The 19,112-nt window shown below is 33.7% G+C and overlaps 1 protein-coding gene across 1 annotated transcript in view; it reads right to left on the bottom strand.

Moving 5' to 3' along the window:
- USP45 (ubiquitin specific peptidase 45) overlaps positions 1–19,112 on the bottom strand; it is a 79,797-nt gene that overhangs the window by 49,168 nt on the left and 11,517 nt on the right. Inside the window, exons 5-6 of the mRNA XM_087942966.1 lie at positions 16,819–16,919; positions 293–444 (exon numbers count right to left, since the gene is read on the bottom strand). Of these exons, the coding sequence (XP_087799092.1) occupies positions 293–444; positions 16,819–16,919 (253 nt within the window). The remainder of the gene's footprint in view (positions 1–292; positions 445–16,818; positions 16,920–19,112) is intronic.

The raw sequence follows: 19,112 nt of genomic DNA, 5'->3' as shown, positions 1-19,112 counted from the left end.
GAAATGACAATTAACTGAAAGTCTCTGGTCTCTGCTTGGAAATTTTCTTCTTGGATTAGCTTATAGATATAGACTAGGCACTTCTATAAATACAAGATGTTTAAATGTTAGATGTTTCTTGAAAATGTGAGAGCAATATTAGATGTAAATTAGATATCCACTTATACAATTTTGCACAACTTGTGTTGAAAAGGGAATGAACAACTCAAAAATCATAGTTTGATATGATTATTGCCATTGACACTCATACTTCTTTGTTGTGTGATTGTTATAGATTTCTGAGCAGTTTTACCTGCATAACAGCATTAAAGAAACATGTGTTTCCTAAGTTATTAATGCCTTTAACAGGAACAGATGCCCAGCTGAAACTGAGGCCTTTTCCTCTTAATATGTCATTTGTTTCATTGTTTTCTTCATGTAACCATATAATTTTTGACGATGAACCTTTAACGAGAAAAGATAAGAATCAAATCTTGTACACAAGGTACTGCATGCTGACCTTTAAAAAAAACAAAATATCAAAGGTAACATAAATGTCCAGTTTAGAATGATGCTACATTCTTAAGAGTTTCATTCAAAGAGTTTGGAAACAACTAACTAAAGTCAATCAGTTCTCAGGCTCTGATTGGCATCTGTTCCTATGTTGGGAAGACACAGTAGTAGTTGCTATTTATGCTGTACAGATTATGTTTATACTCACCTGTAATATAGAAATGATTTTAAGGCACATAAAACAATTAGTATCAACACCCTGCTTCCAAATATAACTACTGATCAAAAACTTTTTCCTGGAAACTTCATCACACAATTTTAGTAGATATATTTTTTTTAAAGACTAAAAATCCCAAGTCCAGTTTGCAATTTGTTCTACAAGGACTTTTTTGGTTGCTTTAAGAAATTAATAGAGTCTTCAGAAAATATTTTTACTTTCCAGGATATTCTGAAATATTCTGAAATGGTTTCAAACCAAGGTAATTGTTCTTAATTCCCATTGAAATCAATGGGAAGAGTTAATAAACAACTGAACCATTATTGCTTTCAATGGAACTACATTCAAATAATTAGTTGGGATCCAACTTCTAAATATTTCTTTAACATACACAAGAGATTCAACTTCCTGCTTTTGAACTATTACACAATATAATAGGAAGTACATATAGTAAACCAAATAGCTTTGCATGAAATTTGTACTATTCTGAAGTATATTCCAGATTCTAAACAATTATTTTATGAAATCAGTATGTCAGCATTAACTGGAAATGAGAATTATGAAGCAGAAGCTTAAACATCCTAGTTGAAATCATTAATTCAAACCTACTCTAAGATAATAAATAAACTGCAGCTTCACATTTTTGCCTACTAAGTGAGCAACAATTAATTATTTTAAGTAATTTGCTAGATCAAATTGTCCCTGTGACATCATTCTGTGAATCCTTATTCTAGATACTGAAACTTGCTATCTGCATGAAATTAGAAAGTAATGAGAAATCCTAAAATATGTGTTCAGCCTAGATTCCAACTTGCAACTTTCATATTGCGTCATGGGTCCTGAACTAAATATGAAAATTACTGACATATATAATATTTCAAGTAATTTCCAACAATTCAGGCTGATGGTAACGAGTAATGGGCTTAATAGATAGCAATAGCACTTAGACTTATCTACCACTTCACAGTGCTTTCCAGCCCTGTCTAAGCGATTTACTGAGCAGCATATTGCCCCCAAACAATCTGGGTCCTCATTTTACCAACCTTGGATGGATGGAAGGCTGGTGAGACTCGAACTGCCAAACTGCTGGTAGCAAGCAGGCAGCAGAAGTAGCCTGCAGTATTGCATTCTAACCACTGCACCACCGTGGCTCTTCCTGACACCTACGCGAGTAAGCAGCAGATATTTTTCTTTTTGTACCCTGATAGAGAAACATCTGTCATTGCCTAGGATTGAACTCTCAACCTTCCAAGTGCAAAGTGTGCATTTTTACCTCTAAGTCACCATCCCAGTGACCCAGAGGCAAATACTATCAAAGGCAGTGGCTACATCCTCCCCCTATGTCAAAATTAACTTTATGCAATAGTAGTGTATTGCTTGTGGACTGACTGCTCCCTAAAGAAACAGTCAGCAACAAGATCAACAACCTAAAATATGTATTTCTGACTTCCAGTGACATCGCGGCATGGCGAGGTAGGAGAACTCCATTCCGCTCTCCTACATCGGGGTTTTTGTTCATGGGCGGCTGTTTGAGGTGGGGATAGATCCTGGTGGGATCACCCAAGCAAGGAAGAACTCTTGGAGCCTAACCGGGGAATGCAACCCCGGAGGTAAAGAAGGGAGCCTGAAGCTCAGGGCAAAAGAAGTCAGCCTGTTGAGGCTGGCCCGAAGATGCGATGGAACAATTTAAGAAGGAAGCTGAGAGAAGAGATCAAATTTGAGGCAAATCGGTGTTGGATTATAATTGGTGGATAATATGGAAAAGTAATTGGTGTGTGTTTGAAACTCCAATGCGGAAGGGCGAAAGCTGAAAGTGGTGGCAGGACTGAGGTGTTTACCCCCAGCTCGGGATAAAGTGAATCTCACTTCTAAATAGGAAAGTGAAAAGGAGAGAAGAGCGATTATGGTTGGTGAAAACCCTCTCTTCCTAGCCATATGAACAAATCGTGGAGAGTACTTTATAGACGGACAAGAATCTTGAAACTTTGAAATTGAGTGGAGGAGTGACAGTGCAACTTGCGGTGGCGGCTATTGAGACTGGCAATCCTGGGAGAGTAGAGGAAGGCAGCTGAAGTGACTGTTAGAGCTGAGAACTGAGAACTGAAACTCAATTTATTATTGATATAACCAGAATACCAAGGCAACGACAGGAAAGTAGGAGATTGTAAATCCTCTTCTCATCCAGTGTTTATCTTTTTTCTCTTTTTTATTTCTCTTCCCCCTTAGAACTGATTGGAGTGGTATAGTTTTACTTTATATTTATTTATGATATATATTTAAATAATAAGAAAATAAGATTGGTTGGTTATTTTGAAATAGGATTTAATTTGAGTAAGTGATATTTAACCTCTTTGGATTATTTTCTATATTTCCTTTTTCTTCTCCCTTTTACATACATTTGATTGAATATAGATTAATGAACTTAATATACTGATTAATATAATGATAAGTTAATTGATTATTTCCTCCCTCTCTTTCCCATATCCCCCTTATATTGGATATTGTGATTTACTGGAATATAAAAAGCATTAACTTGAACTTAGAACTTTTATTATATGTATAGGGAAACATTAGTTGAAATACAGTAATTAATTTTTAAAGAAGTGACTGGGGTTATAATATTGTTATATATCTAAGCATAACAGAGTGATTTTTTTATCTGTTAAACGACTTATGAACTGATGAACTATTGATTGTATTAAGACTAGGCATTGTATTAATATAAGGTGAGGGGAACATTTAGAGTAATAATACTTAAGGTGGGCTTGGAAGTCTGAATATATAATTATTAATTGATGATAACTTCCTTAATTTAATGGTGTCAGGAAATTAGATTAAGCAGATAAACAATAATACAAAATATTAGATAACCGAGAAAATTAAATTGTAAAATACGGATAAGATTGATGGTAGTTGGCAATACAACCTAGAAAAACATACTCAGGATAGTACAGGAACAACAAAGAATTATCAAAGATATGACTAGTACAACTACCACCATTACAAAAACAGGAAGAAAATTGGTATCAACAGCAACACCATCAACTCCCACAGGAACAAGACTCAAAAAACGATTGAAGGGATGTTGGCGCCAGAAAACTCTACGGCACAAACTAACACGCAATCAGTTCAAACTACATTATTAACTATTCAAAGCACGATGCTGGCAATGCAGGAATTGATGTCTAAAAATCATACGGAAAGTAAAGCTGAAACAGAAACAATGAAAGAAGAATTAAAAAATGAGTTAGAAGAAATGAGAAGTGAAGTTAAGAATTTGGATGGAAAGATAGGCCAGATACAGGAATTGATTAAAATAAATGAAGAGAAGATTAAAGAGATTGGAAAACTAGCTGATCAAATGGAAAAAAAGTTGGAAGACATGGAACAAAAAATTATGGAGCAGAATAAGACCCTGACTCATCTCGAGATGGATAAGGCCTCTTACTATCTCAGATTCCAGAACATAGAGGAAGAGAGGGGAGAGAACTTACCGTTAGTGATGGCGGAGATATTGGCAGAGGTTTGAATACAGACAAGAATGAGATGGTGAATGAGTTGGACGACGTATACAGAGTGTACACGAGTTACGTGAGACAGCACAGACGCCCCGAGAAGTGCATATTAGATTTGCAAGGAGGCGAGTGAAAGATATAATTTATAGAATTACGAGAGATGGAATAAAATATAAAGATAGAGAAGTGATTGTTCTAAAACAGGTGCCAAGAAGAGTTCACGAGCAGAGGAGAGATTATTGGTACTCACGAATTATTTAAATAAAAAAATATATTCTTTAGATGGATTACCCCAGAGGGTATCTTAATATGGAAGGAGAAAAGGGTGAGAATAGATAGCTTAACTAAAGCTCAAGAATTTTTTGATCAAATAGGAGGAACAGAGGAAGAATCGAGTAGCAGAGATGACCAAGAGACCTCGAGTCCAAAAGAGTTACAACTCAGAAGCAGGGGGGTGGGATAAGGAGAAGGAGAGGGAAGGAGGTGAAGAGATACTTGGAAGAGAAGAAATAAGAGTGAGGATCAGAAGTCAAATGTTAAGTAAAAATATTGAGGGATAGAAGTAAGAAGAAAAATGGATAAAGGAGTGAATTTAACATCTACAAATATTAATGGATTAAATGATCCAGCTAAGAGAAAAAGAATATTTTTTGGGTTAGAAAAACAAAGAGCTGATATGATTTGTATTCAAGAGGTTCATATTAGGAAATGTGATCAAGGATTTTTATTAAATAAAAAACTGGGGAAAATGTATTCAGCATTGGTGGAGGAAAAAAGGGGTTGTACTATATATAAAAGAGGATATAGCCTCAAAATTGATTTATAAAGACAAATTGGGAAGAATAGTAATGGTAGAGGTGGTAATACAAAATAAAAAGACATTACTAGTGGGGATATATGCCCCCAACAAAAATCAAAGTGAATTTTACAAAATTTTATATGAGAAATTAATAGAATTTGGCAACTCAAGAATTTGTATTATTTATTTATTTATTTGATTTGATTTGATTTGTCAATTGTTTACAAGATAATAAGTATAAGTGTATACATAGTTATGAATACATGAAATGGGTACATATAAGAAAATAAAAGAAACAATAGGACAGGGATGGTAGGCACGTTGGTGTGCTTATGCACGTCCCCTAGAGATAGAGATTATTATTGTTATTGTTATATTATTATTATTGGAGATTATAACGCAATAACAAACAACAGCTAAGATTATGCCTGTGAACAAAGACAACATAAGAAACGGAATACATTGCCCAAGAAATTTTTAGAGATGGTTGAAGAATTAGAATTAGTGAATGTATGGAGGAAGAGGAATCCAGGAATATCACAGTTCACTTTCTACTCCAGCCCACACAAATCATGGTCCAGGATAGATATGGCTTGGGTAAATAGTGAGTTATGCAAGGAGATTCAGGATATAAAGATTTTGGCCAATACGTGAGCTGATCATAACCCAGTACAGATAATCTGGAAAAATAGTCTCTATAAAAAAGGTAGATGGACACTCAATTCGCAATTATTGAAGGAGGAAGAATATATTTAAAAAGTTAGGGAAGAACTGACCAGTTTCTTTAAATTTAATAAAAATTCCAAGAGGAATTAATTAAAAATTATTATATACAAAACAAAATTATTTTGAACATGCAAATAAATCTGGCAGGTGGCTGGCGTATAAATTAAGAAAAGAAAATCAGAAAAGAACGATATATCAATTAGAGAACAAAAATGGAATAATAGAGACAGATCTGGAGAAAAAAAGGAAATCATAAGAGAATATTTCGAGGAACTTCATAAACAAGAGGAAGTTGATTTAAATAAAATAGAAGAATATTTGAAATAAGAAATTCTTTATCGGATGAAAAAAAAGCTGCTTAATAAAGAAATAATTTTAGATGAACTAAAGGCAGCGATTCAAAAACAAAAAAGAAACAAAATGCCAGGTCCAGATGGGCTAACAAATGAACTATATAAAGAGATAGGTGCCATATTAGAGAACATGCTATTAGAGGTCTGCAATGACATATTACTAGAACCTAAAATTCCAGAAACATGGAAGGAAGCTTATATAACATTGATTCCGAAAGAGGGTGCAGATGCCAACCAAATAAAGAATTAATGACCAATATCCCTTTTAAATTCAGATTATAAAATTTTTATGGCGGAGAAATTAAAGAAAGTACTTAGTAACAAAATTCAACCGGATCAAAATGGTTTTCTTCCCACGAGGCAGATTAGATATAATACAAGAATAATAATAGATATATTAGAATATTATGAAAAGCATCCAGGAAGCCAAGTGGCCTTGGTCTTCCTGGATGCGCAAAAGGCTTTTGACAACTTAAATTGGGACTTTATGAAGAAACAGATTAACCTGATGGACTTTGGAGGTAATTTTGTAAAAATATTAAATGCAATTTATGCCACATAAAAGGCCAATGTATTATTAAATGGAGAGATTACTAAACCATTAAAGATAAGGAAGGGTGTCAGACAGAGATGCCCTCTTTCACCTCTGCTTTTCATAACAATCTTAGAAACTTTGTTGGATAGAATCAGATCAAATAAAGAAATTAAAGGAACTAAAATTAAAAGTCAAGAATATAAATTACAGGCTTTCACAGATGATATGGTTTTTGTTATAGAAGACCCAATAGACTCAGGACCAGCTTTACTGAATGAAATAGATAAATTCAGCAAATTAGCAGGATTAAAAATTAATAAGGAAAAAACTAAAATGCTAGTTAAAAATTTAACAAATAGTAAACAAAAAAAATTGGAAGAAAAGATGGGATTATAAATTATATGGAATGTATAAGAATGACAAAGGTCATAAATCCTCTTTTCTCTTGTATTATTATCATTATATATTTACTATATCTGCTTATTTATTATTTAAATAATATGAATATATTGTTAATTGAATAATAGTTATAAACCAATGAGAAAATTAATAGAGTATTGTGAGTTATTTAGTGATTAAGGTGTGATAGCAAATGAAAATGTGATAAGTATGAGTTAGTACTGACTATTAGGACTTATCAAATTTGATCACAAATGTAAAGAGGAATGTGTTATTTACATACTATTGTTTTTGTATTTTGAAATTTATATGTTTTTAATTCTTGTAAATAAAGTTTATAAAATAATAAATAAATAAATAAAATATGTATTTCTCAGAGTACCCACCCAAAATCATGTTCAGAATGTAGGTCTGCAACATGCCCCAGAAAAAAGGGGAAAAACTAAAATAATGCCCCTGAAAGTTCCCAGATGCCTCCTGCAAATTTGCTTCAGGGCAATGATGGACAAAAAAGAACAAGGGCCGTGATGGGACAGTGATTAGAATGCAGTACTGCAGGCTAGTTCTGCTGACTGCCAGTTACCAGCAATTTGGCAGTTTGAATCTCACCAGGCTCGAGGTTGACTCAGCCTTCTATCCTTCTGAGATTGGTAAAATGACCCAGATTGTTGGGAGCAATATGTTGTCTTTGTAAACCATTTAGAGAGGGCTGTAAAGCACTGTGAAGCGACATATAAGTCTAAGCGCTATTGCTATCTTTGGAATCATGCAAGAAGGAAGATTTGAAAAGCAATTCCTATCATAAATGTTTAAATCCACTTGCATAATTTTGGATTTAATATTCTAGAATTCTCAAAGCAAGAAAGTAGAATTGATGCTTTGAAAATTAGTGATTAATTATAATTCTGTTTCATCTTTATGGCAACTCAAAAACAAGCATTCTTGCTTTGGATTTCTTTCCTTTTCTCACCCATTTTATAGTTTTTTAACAATGCTATATGACATAAATAATATGAAAGGTAGTATCAGTTTAAGACTTTTGTGAATAATTTAAACTTTTGCTTTGCTGCACCGAGTCTGACATTTATCTATTATGTCAACATGACTCACATCTTTAAAAAAAAACAGGAAATGGATATTTTCATTTAAAGTACATATAATGGATTTGGATTTTCAACAGAAGCCTAAAATGTATTCTTAATTTGTATATTGGTATACCACAGTTGTTGCATTTATCCATCGGCATTCAGCAACATCTGGGAAAACATCTTAAAGTAAACAATGCTCAGTATGCCATCTGGACCAAACTGCAGGCAAAAATTAAAACAGAAGCATATGGAAAAACAGATTTTAACTCCCCTTCAGCACTGCAAGATGGCAAATGTCAGATCTGGATCTGTCCACGCTTCACTGTGCGATGCTTTGCAGCACCACCTGGCTCTCCTTGCATAGCCACCAAATATGGGCAACCCTGCCACAGCGGACCATATCCGCAGGGCAAACTGAATAAAAGCATTTCATTTCATGGTTAAATGACAGCTTCACACAAGTAGCGAGGTTCTGTCTACTGAATCTCCAATCCTGAATCATCCAGGAGAAAAATAAAACAAACCGACCCCCTTGAAATCGCCTCCCCATAAAACCACAAAAAGCAAACAAACTATATTACAAGACCTGAGTGCTCATATAATTATTAAATGTAAAAAACCATAATTACACAATCTTAAAAGTACATTGTTTTAATGGCAACAAAAAGATTAACCTTAGGGCTTCCGGTTTGAGCTTCTTCGGCGACAGACCGAAACCTCGTCTCTGCGAGGCTTTGATCCGTGCTCGCTGCTGGAGCGCCCCAAGCTGGCTGGTTTCAGGGCTAAGCCACCCCGTAGAGGTGGTGAAGAAGGGGGAGACTGCCTGCAGGGTTGAGGAGAGCCGCATCTCTCCTCCCCAGCTGGCCATTACTCCCTTTCCCGAAGGCAGTTGTAGCGGTGGTCAGAAATGACCACCACAAAGAAGAACTCGACCGGAAAAGAATGTGCAGGAGGAAGATAAGAAGAGAAAGTTTTAGTTGACCGGGTCAAACAGCAAAAGCCACAAATAAGGTACCCTGGAATTTAAATTTAATAACATTGTTCCCAAAGAAGTTGGGAAGAATAATTTGAAAGATAAGTATAATATTAGAAAGCAACAGAAGAGGGGATTACAGATGAGAGAGTTAGAAGTAGAGAGACGAGGGGGTAAAAAGAGGGGGAAGAAGGCAAGGAAAAGAAGTTGTAAAAGACAGAAACAAGAAATGGAGAAACAGGAAAAAGATATAAGGATTGTAACCATAAGCTTGTTTAGAGATAATGGGTGAAAATTTAATTGAAAAAGGGATTCTGCAAAGGTACATAAGATAGCATTGTTATATTATAAACAGAAATAATTTTAGAAAATATGATTAAAATGATGGATAAAATATTTACTGTAATGTAGTTGAATGTTTGGTAATAAATAAATGAATTAAAATGATTGAGAGAATTAAATGGGAACATTTTTAATTATTAGTGATGATTTATAAAAATATAAGTGAGAAATATGGGGAAAAAAGAATTAACTATGGAAAGTTTATAAGTGTTCCCAAGGAAGTATGATATTTAATTGAAAAGAAATGTTAAAGATGTTAAGATTTTAATGAATATTAATGATAGAATTGAATTGGAATGGAATGTGTGCTTTATTTACATATATATATAATTTTTTCTTTTTAAGAATATAGTGTGTATTTTAAGAATGTACCAAGCAGAATTCGATTGGAAGTTATGTATTATATTGAATGCTATAATCTTAAAGGTATACACTGAAGCTTAAATAAGAGTTTGAATGGATAAAATTAAAAGATATAAAGGTGTCATATTCTAATTGGTAACTACAGGGAAAAAATTGTTTAATAAGAAAAGATAATATGAAATTGAAACAGGACAGACAAAAGTATAAATATAATGATTTGATTGAGATGAGATAATTAAAATAAAGTTGAGAAAATTAAAAGAGGGGAAAAACTATGTAGAAAATATAAAATGGTAATAAGATATGGAATAGAATATAAAAATGAGCATGAAATTGAGTTTGGTGTCTGTATGAAGAAGTGATAACCTGGGACCATACTATTTTCAAAAAAGATGTTTTATTTGTATTTTGTTTTTGTGAAAACCCAAATAAAACTTTCAAAAAAAAAAAAAAAAAGACTAACCTTAATAAAATCCCGTCTTTCCATATCTGAACCCCACTCACAATATCAGTGAGATGGCTTGCATAGAAATTTATTCAATAAAACAAAACTTTCGAACTGTTAACTCAAGCCTAATCCCAAATGTACTTTCCAGGGAGCAGGTGCATTGAAAATAGTATGCCCTGTTTTTTAATGAAATGAGTTCAAGTACATGAAAATCAACTAAGCATTTGGTAGTAAGTCCTTTTGAAGTCTATGACTTGTACTAAATATGTGGTTTGTATAGTCACGGGTTATTGAATAAATCTCAATTAGCTGGTTTCATATCCACTTAGCCATAAACCATTGTTTAAAAACCACAATAGTCAGAATCACAGTATGTTGATCTAAAATCAAAAATATTTATGATTTAAAATAATGCAAAAGCCAAAAATACTTTCAAATAAATGTTCATAAAATCACATGGTCCAATCACTTGCACTGGAAAAAGGATAATGATACGCTACTTAAAACAAGTCTCAAAGCATTAATTGGAATTTCCTCAGTCTAAAATGAAATTGCAGATCTACAACATTCAATTACCTTCTCAACTATCTTTTTCCTAGTCTTGTTTTATTGTGAGTTTAACAGATATTTAACCAAACATTTATCCTTAAAAGCCTGCACTGTTCCATTTTAACTATCATACCACTAACAGCAATTCTCTGACTATACTCTTATTTTTTTTTCATCTTATTGAAATAGATATTTAAGTGGACACACAGATGGCACAAAAGTAAAAAAAGCAATTGTTAACTATGTTTATTTAATCATTGCATACTATCCATCTTTAAACGTTAAAAAGTCAGTATTTTTATCCGCTGAATATTTCAGTTACAAAACTATACCAGTCTTGTCTGTTATAAAACTCATATCTTGCAGCATTAGAATGCATTGCTAAGATCTTTAAAAGTAAATGTTTATGGAGATTCTCAGTCATCCAAGTCATGGTTGTCGCAAAGGTGCTTTTTTCAAGAGGCAACTGGATTTTCTGGTTTTTCTTTGAAGACATTTCGTTTCTCATCCAAGAAGCTTCTTCAGCTCTGACTGGATGGTGGGAAATGGAAGGATTTATACTCGATGCAGACAGGTCATTTGCATTCTTTTAGCAGATTGTTAAGGTCACCTGAAGCTTTATCTGTGTCATCAGTCACCTGAGTGGTGCAAATTGGTGTGGAGCCTTCTTGGAACTGTTGATAGGACTGCGTTGTAGATTGGAGATAGATGATGTTGTATCCCTCTCCCTCTGTTGAGAGAGGGCTATTCAATTTTGACATAGATGGTCTCTTTAACCCCTCTTTCAACCAGCAATCCTCTCTGTCCAAAATATGGACTTTGTTGTCTTCAAAAGAGATTTGCACCACTCAGTGACCCTGATGACACCGATAAACCTTGAGGTGACCTTAACGATCTGCTAAAAGAATGCAAATGACCAGCTGTCTGCAAGGAGTATAAATCCTTCCATTTCCCACCATCCAGTCAGAGCTGAAGAAGCTTCTTGGATGAGAAGTGAAATGTCTTCAAAGAAAAAAAAAACAGAAAGTCCAGTTGCCTTTTAAAAAAGCACTGTTGGATCTTTAAAAGTAATAATATATGTGCAAAACCAATTAACAATGGTAATAATGAACAGTATTAACTTGAAATCATCATAAAACAATAAAAAGGAAGAGGAAGAAAAACAAACAGCTGTAAGATCGAATCCAGTGGTGAACTGGATGTAATAATTGTGCAAAAATGAACCACCGGCTGCCTGGGAAACTCAAAATGGGCATGCTTAAAATGGCTCTCAATGGCTTGGATATCTGGAAAACAGTGGTGAGATTCAATTTTTTTTTACTACTGGTTCTGTGGGCGTGGCTTGATAGCGTGGCAGGGGAAGGATATTGTAAAATCTCCAGTCAGAGGTTATATTTGCTGGTTCTCCAAACTACTCAAAATTTCCGCTACCGGTTCTCCAGAACTGGTCAGAACCTGCTGCATAGCACCTCTGCTGGAAAAGATTTCAGTGATAATAGCTAAGGCTAGTTTAACAAAACCACACAAATGTTAACCTGGTGCTCTGTTTTTAAAGCACATAATCCCTGCAGAGTTCATCACGTATTGCCTCTTATAAAGAAAAATAATAAATTGGGTTTACCCCCCAATTTCCTGGGCACTACATGCAACTTCATGAGGCACATAGGTTTATTATGGGTTATAAAACCAGCTTATACAACCAGCTTTTCCTGAGCTTCACTTCTTATAGTCATTAATGTACCCAGAAAAACTGCTTTAGATAATTCCTCAACACTGTGGGGTAGATGATAGATCTGTGAGGTGAGCAGACAGTGTGAAAGAAAGCGTGTATTTAGCTAGCAGAAATTTAGATAAAATATCATGAGCAATTAATCCTAAAAGTTAACAGTACTTTTTAACCTGGTATATTTTAATCCATTCTAAACCTACTATCTATAAAATCTTCCAAGGGCCTATTCTGGTACTTCAAGTCTAAGAACCTTTACTGGAATTGTTAATTTTTAATTTTATTCTCATCGTAAGAAAAAATTAACTGACATTGTCTTCCTTTGAACATTTAATTACCACAAAACAATACATCCCTGCCAAATTTGTTTCGTAATTCCTAACAAATGACAATAACTGCTGGGATGTAAATGGTTTGCTTATTTTGTTTATTTTGTAAAATATTTTAATTTAAAATATATAAAAGTTAGGCAAAGCAATTATATAGTTCTTCAGGGCCTGATAAAATACATTGCAAAATATTCCAAAATTTCAAAATATTGTTAAAACCAGCATTTCTTTGAATTCAGATTAATTGGTATTCACACAAAGACCTTAGTTGTTAAGAATATCAGAGAAATAGTGCAACATCTTTTGGCTTGTTTTTTTTTTTAAAGAAACCAAACACAGAGCCTGGCAAAAAGGCAATTATTGAATTAGAAATAAAATAAAATAATAAAATAAAATAAAATGCAACCTTTGTAGCAATCCATTGGTACTGGAAATTAGAATAAAAGGATTCTGTAAATCTCAGAACAACTAGAAATTATTTTTGAATGGTAATTAACTTTTTTCCCCTCTTCCCATTAACTGAAAGATGCACTGGGGGCATAACTGGAGGGGGGAGGACTGCTTGTTTCCAGGGATCAAACAAACCTGCATTTTTAATCTTCTTTCCCAGGCGACAGACAGTCAAAACTGTAACAGCACAGCATGGTTCCTGTGTACTACATGTGCACTGGGTTCATGTGAAACTCACAAGTGTGCCATCATGACAATATTGCACCTGCTTTCCTGGCAAATGCTGTATAATGGGCCAGCCCCTGTTTTGCAAAAAACAAACAAACCCTAGCCTCTGCTGGATGGTTACTCTTTACAAAACACTTGTTCTATTCTTTCAAACAGATGATTTTCAGAAAAAAGAAAAGAAAACAAAAGGAGAAGAGAAAAAAGAGACAACACAGATTTTCGGAGCAGGGTAAATCATAAGATCCAATGGGAAGTCCATGTACTGCCAGAATTTTTGTGGGAAGAACTCCACACTTGGACTTATCTCAATTACTTAATTTAATTTCACTGGTCAGTCATGGAACAATAATGTCATTTGCCCATTTTTGCAAGCAAGTTGAGTGGTGGGGGGGAGCAGAGATCAGGGTGCCATGCTTGCTCTTGACAACTGCAAATATTTTGCTTCTGGTTTATTTCTCAAAATATATTCCTTAGAAAATCTGTGCTGCTTTTTCCATAATCCGGGTTGCCTTTTCTTCAGATTGATTAGTCTGAAGCTGAATAAGCAAGCTACTATCTGTTTATTTAGTTTGTCTCATTATTGACAGACCTATGGTACTTGAGAAAGAATCATAATCATAACCCATTTCTAGCAAATGCATGTTGTTATAAAAAAAGCATTGCTTGTTTCTTTACTTATTTTAAGGAACCGCCTGTACATGATGCACTAAAATATCTTTTTCATCTAAAGGAAAACAGCTATTGGCAGTTTGCATATTCCACTGGATATAAATAAAAGAACAAATCATATGCAATTAAAAATCGCCATAAGAGTAGTGTTTGCTGGTCAGGCTCAGTGCTCTTTCTGTTCTCTCTTTGGATTATGCTCGAATAATGCTATATTTAACTTCTTTATTATATGCAGTAAAGAAGCTTCTTTTAAAAAAATCAATGTAACCAATAATTTCAACAGAAAAAAGAAAGGTTCTGTTTAAATGTATATTTAACAAAAAATTTAGGCAAATAGAGAGACAATTGCTTTTTAATATTATTTTAAATAAGATCAGCTGAGCACTTTTAAAACTATTAATTTCTAAACTCACTCATGAGAGTAAATATTTCTAAGACAATACATAGAGTAAATAGTAAGTTATGTATGTTATGAAATTTATTTATATCCTGTCTTTTTGCCATTATGTATTTAAAGAGGCTTAAGAAAATAGGTATTCCTATTACAAAGAGACGAGTCATGCACAAATTTATTTTGGTATTATTGTGTAGTATACATATAACTGATCAACAAACATGAAGCCTATTAAAGTCTATTCTATTAGATTCAATGAGATTTACTTCAAGTAGACATGTAGAACATTCCATGGAAAAGCTAAAATCTTATGGATATTTATTAAAAAATAAGATCTACTAAAGTGGTTGGAATTTCTTTCTGATGAGACAAGCATAAGATTGTGCTTTAAGTTTTCTAGTCTACCAGAATTTCTTATTAGTATCTGGGTTTAAACATTTTAAACACACCACAAACCAGGTTCCATCTAGTCAACCCAAATATGAAACCAGCATCCATTCATCTGGCCTTAAGTATTTTTTACTGAATTCAATATTTTATGAAAAAATTTCCAACCAATTGCCAAATGGATTTTCTATTATATTTATATTGTCACTTATCCAATCCTACACTATTTTAACAGAACTACAATCCTTGATTCCTCAAGTATAGAGTACATGAAACATACAAAAATAAGACACATACATACATACAAAAATAAGATATTAAGATAGATATTTTCCAGATGGCTTGTAGCTCATCATAATTCTCATTCCTGCATAACACTACCTAGCAGTATCAGTATTAATATATGTAAACCTCTGCAAAATACATTATCACTTTTTAATTGGCACAAGGGTTGAATTCTAGAAAACACTTTTAAATTCATTTTCTGCCATGGGTTAATATATGTTCAGTAAATTATAACTTGGATTTCTAAGCAATGGGCTATTGCAGTACTAGCAGATATTCCAAGTATAAGATAAATCTGGAAAAAATCAACTTTTTTCCCTCTGCCTCTTCCATTTTCCATCAAGATATCCTTTTCTGAACTCCTTCTTCCTCTTTTTTAAAAAGAGAAGTTCAGCAAAAATACTCCTCTGATTTCGACTACCATATCCATTCGTTCATTCATTCATTCATTTGTTGTGGTGTCACCACTCTTCTAGTACAGTCCTCCAGTTGGCTGAGGAAGCGAGTTAAAACTGAACTTTAAGAAGTTGTCACTCTGGCTTAGTGGACAGATGACCTGACTTCTACTGTCTTTGACCTGTTCTAATCGTTTGGAATTCCAAATGCCCTGTCCAGTTAATTGTCAAGTTTTCCACCTAAAAAGTAAGAAGAGGGGAAGTATAAATCTCACCCAAATTCAATACATAAATACTAAACCCGTCTTGGATACAAACTGCAAATTAATTTCAGTGTAAACTGAAATATTAAGTGGTGTTCATTATATTTAAAGCATTACTCTACGTAATTTCAGACTATTTGAAAAAATGCCTTCTTCTATATGAACTTCCATGCTTATTGAATACATCCAAGGAGCTTGCCTATAGTTGTCCCAAAATTTTTTGGCAGCAACTCAGGATCAAACCTTTTCTGTTTCCTCTCTAGCTCTTTGGAATAAAATTTTTATTAGGCAAGTCCTTTTTATCATATTTTTGCACATTTAATTACTGATTTCAAGTATTAATTTTAAGTATTAATTCCACTTGTTTTAGTTATTTTAATCCTATTTTAATGTATTTAATGTCTCATCTTAAAATTGTTTTAGTACATTTGAAACCAGTGAGAATTTTTTGCTAATCTGACAGAATATCAAGTTCAATAAACAAATAAAACAAAGTGGGAATACATATTCTTATTTACAGCATAAATAGGACTAAAAGTAGAATTAAATCTGATCCAATCCAACATGTACCCTTATAATATTGTTTTCTACTGCTAAATTATATCATTATAAAGCACTATAGTCCCTCAAACATTCATATATCTGGCAAACACTGAGGACTAGAAACTTTGCTTTAGAGGTTAACCACTGCATCATTAGCAAGTGGCGAGTGGTCAAACATTTTTTGAAAGGAAACTTTTGCTTACTAGCCAAAAGATAACTCAGTCATTTATTTAAACTTTGTTTATCATGCTGTAACATCATGCAGGGTTCCCCCACCCCCTTCATTCTTCTGATGTATCTAACAAGATACATAGAATCACACTAACATAAAACGTCTCAAGTTAACTTACTTGATTCATTTCTAGTAACATGCCTTTGGAGGAAGTCAACGATCTGTGTCAAAGCCTTTTTGTTGCAATGTGTTGAGAGTTCCTCATTACATTCATAACACCTGAAATAAAGCATTTAAATGCAGTAATAATAACTCACAAGGACATTCTAATGACACTAGCCATACGCAGACATTCTAAAATCTAGAGTGCTCATGATGAGCGCTGGCTAGGTCACAACTCCACTAATATAATTCAGATGTTGCCCTAGAAGAGTCTGAAACTTACAACTAAACAAAAACCTTAGTTCCCAGGACTCTGGTTTGAGCTTCTTCAGCGACAGACCGAAATCTGAGATTGTGTGCAGCTTCGATCTGTGCTCGCCACTGGAGCACCCCGAGCCAGCTGGTTTCGGGGCTAAGCCACCCAGTAGAGATGGTGAAGAGGGCGGAAGACCACTAGCAGGGTCGAGGAGAGCCGCATCACTCCTCCCCAGCTGGCCATTACTCCCTTTCCCGAAGGCAGTTGCAGCAGTAGTCAGAAATGGCCACCTCAAAGAAGAACTCGACTGGAAAAGAATGTGCAGGAGGAAGATAGGAAGAGAAAGTTTTTGGCTGACCAGGTTGAACTGGAAAAACAACAATACAAGCTACCCTGGAATTTGAATTATAAGGAACAACATTGTTCCAAAGAAGACTTTGAAGCTGCGAATGAGAGAGGGAAGGGAAAGGATTTGGGTTTTTTTTTATTTTCTTCCCTATATTGACAACTAAGAGATTTAAGCAAAAAATCGGCAAAATCCACTTTGACATTAACAGGTATTTAATCTGAAAATAAAATGTCAAAGGGAGAATAAAGATTTCTGGATTCTCAAAAACTTTTTAAAGAAGGAAAAAAACAAAAGGGTGGGATCTGGAAAAAGGGAGGAGACCACCTGGAAGTGAAAGGAATTAACAGTGAAACTTTAACAAGATTCCTAAAAGATACATTTTAACTGAAACTTTGTAACAAGATAAGAGAACCCCAGGAAGAGAAAGTGGGAAAAAAAGAAGCAAGAAGAAACAGCTTTGGATTATTTGGATTACTTGGTGATTTTTGGATTTTTGACTATTGGATCTAAAGGACTAAAATTAATCGGGTGGTTGTTTAAAAGTTTTTACAATGGTATCACTCTTGGAAGAATTGAGAATGGAACTTAAAAAACAGAAAGAAGATGCACAAGAAGGAAGAGGTTCTTTTGGCTTCGTATTTTAATTTCTAGAAATGGAGATCCTGAACTATGAGAAACAACAAGAAATGCCTGTAGAACAAGAAGGGCGGGACAAAGAAGAAGCCATCTTCAATGACCAAGTATTTCTATGTGGGGAAAAGAAAAGAAAGGGGGAAAAGAGAGTGAAAAATTTAAGATGCGAAAAAACAACCCCAAAAAATAATAGTTTGAAAAGTAATTATAACAATAGGAAAAAACAGAAGAGAGGATTACAGAAGAGAGAATCAGAATTAGAGAGAGAAGGGGTCAAAAAGAGAAGGGAGAAGAAGAGGGAGAAGAGGGAAAGGAAAAGAAATTATAAAGGACAGAATCAGGACATAGAGAAACAGGGAAAATGTACAAGACACAGAGATAATGGGTGAAAACTTAATTGAAAGGGGGATTTTGTAAGGGTGCATAAGATAGCATTATTATATTAGAAATAGAAATGAACTTTGAAAATATGAAACAAGTGTGATTAAAATGATAGATAAAATACTCATTGTAATGTAATGGAATGTTTAATAAATAAATGAAATAAAGAGAATGAGAGAATGAAATTAGGAAAGGAGGGGAACATTTTAATTATTATAAATGTGTTATAAAAATTTAAGTGAAGAGGAATATGAAAGAAACATGAAAAAATTATGGAAATATTATAAGTGTTCCTGGAAGTATGATATCCTATTGAAAAGGAATGTTAAAGATGTTAAAGATTATAACTAACATTAATGATAGAGCTGAATTGGAATAGAATACGTATATTATTTATTATTGTTATATATATATATTCTCTTTAAGAACTTAGTGCATATTTTAAGAATGTACCAAGCAGAATTCGACTGGAATTTATGTGTTATATTGAATGTTATAATTGTAAAGGCATAAATTGAAGTTTAAATAAGAGTTGAATGGATAAAAATTAAAAGATACAAAGGTGTCATACTCCAATTAGTAACTACAGGGAAAATTTTGTTTAATGAGAAAAGAAAATATGAAATTGAAACAGGACAGACAAAAGTATAAATATGATGACTAGAAAGGTATTGAAATTTGGAAAAAGATA

Source organism: Notechis scutatus, chromosome 1, assembly GCF_049901735.1.
Source record: "Notechis scutatus isolate UNSWTSFEM ecotype Mainland chromosome 1, rNotScu1.2, whole genome shotgun sequence".
In the NCBI taxonomy this organism is placed as follows: domain Eukaryota; kingdom Metazoa; phylum Chordata; class Lepidosauria; order Squamata; family Elapidae; genus Notechis; species Notechis scutatus.
This window is presented reverse-complemented; position numbering and strand designations above follow the sequence as displayed.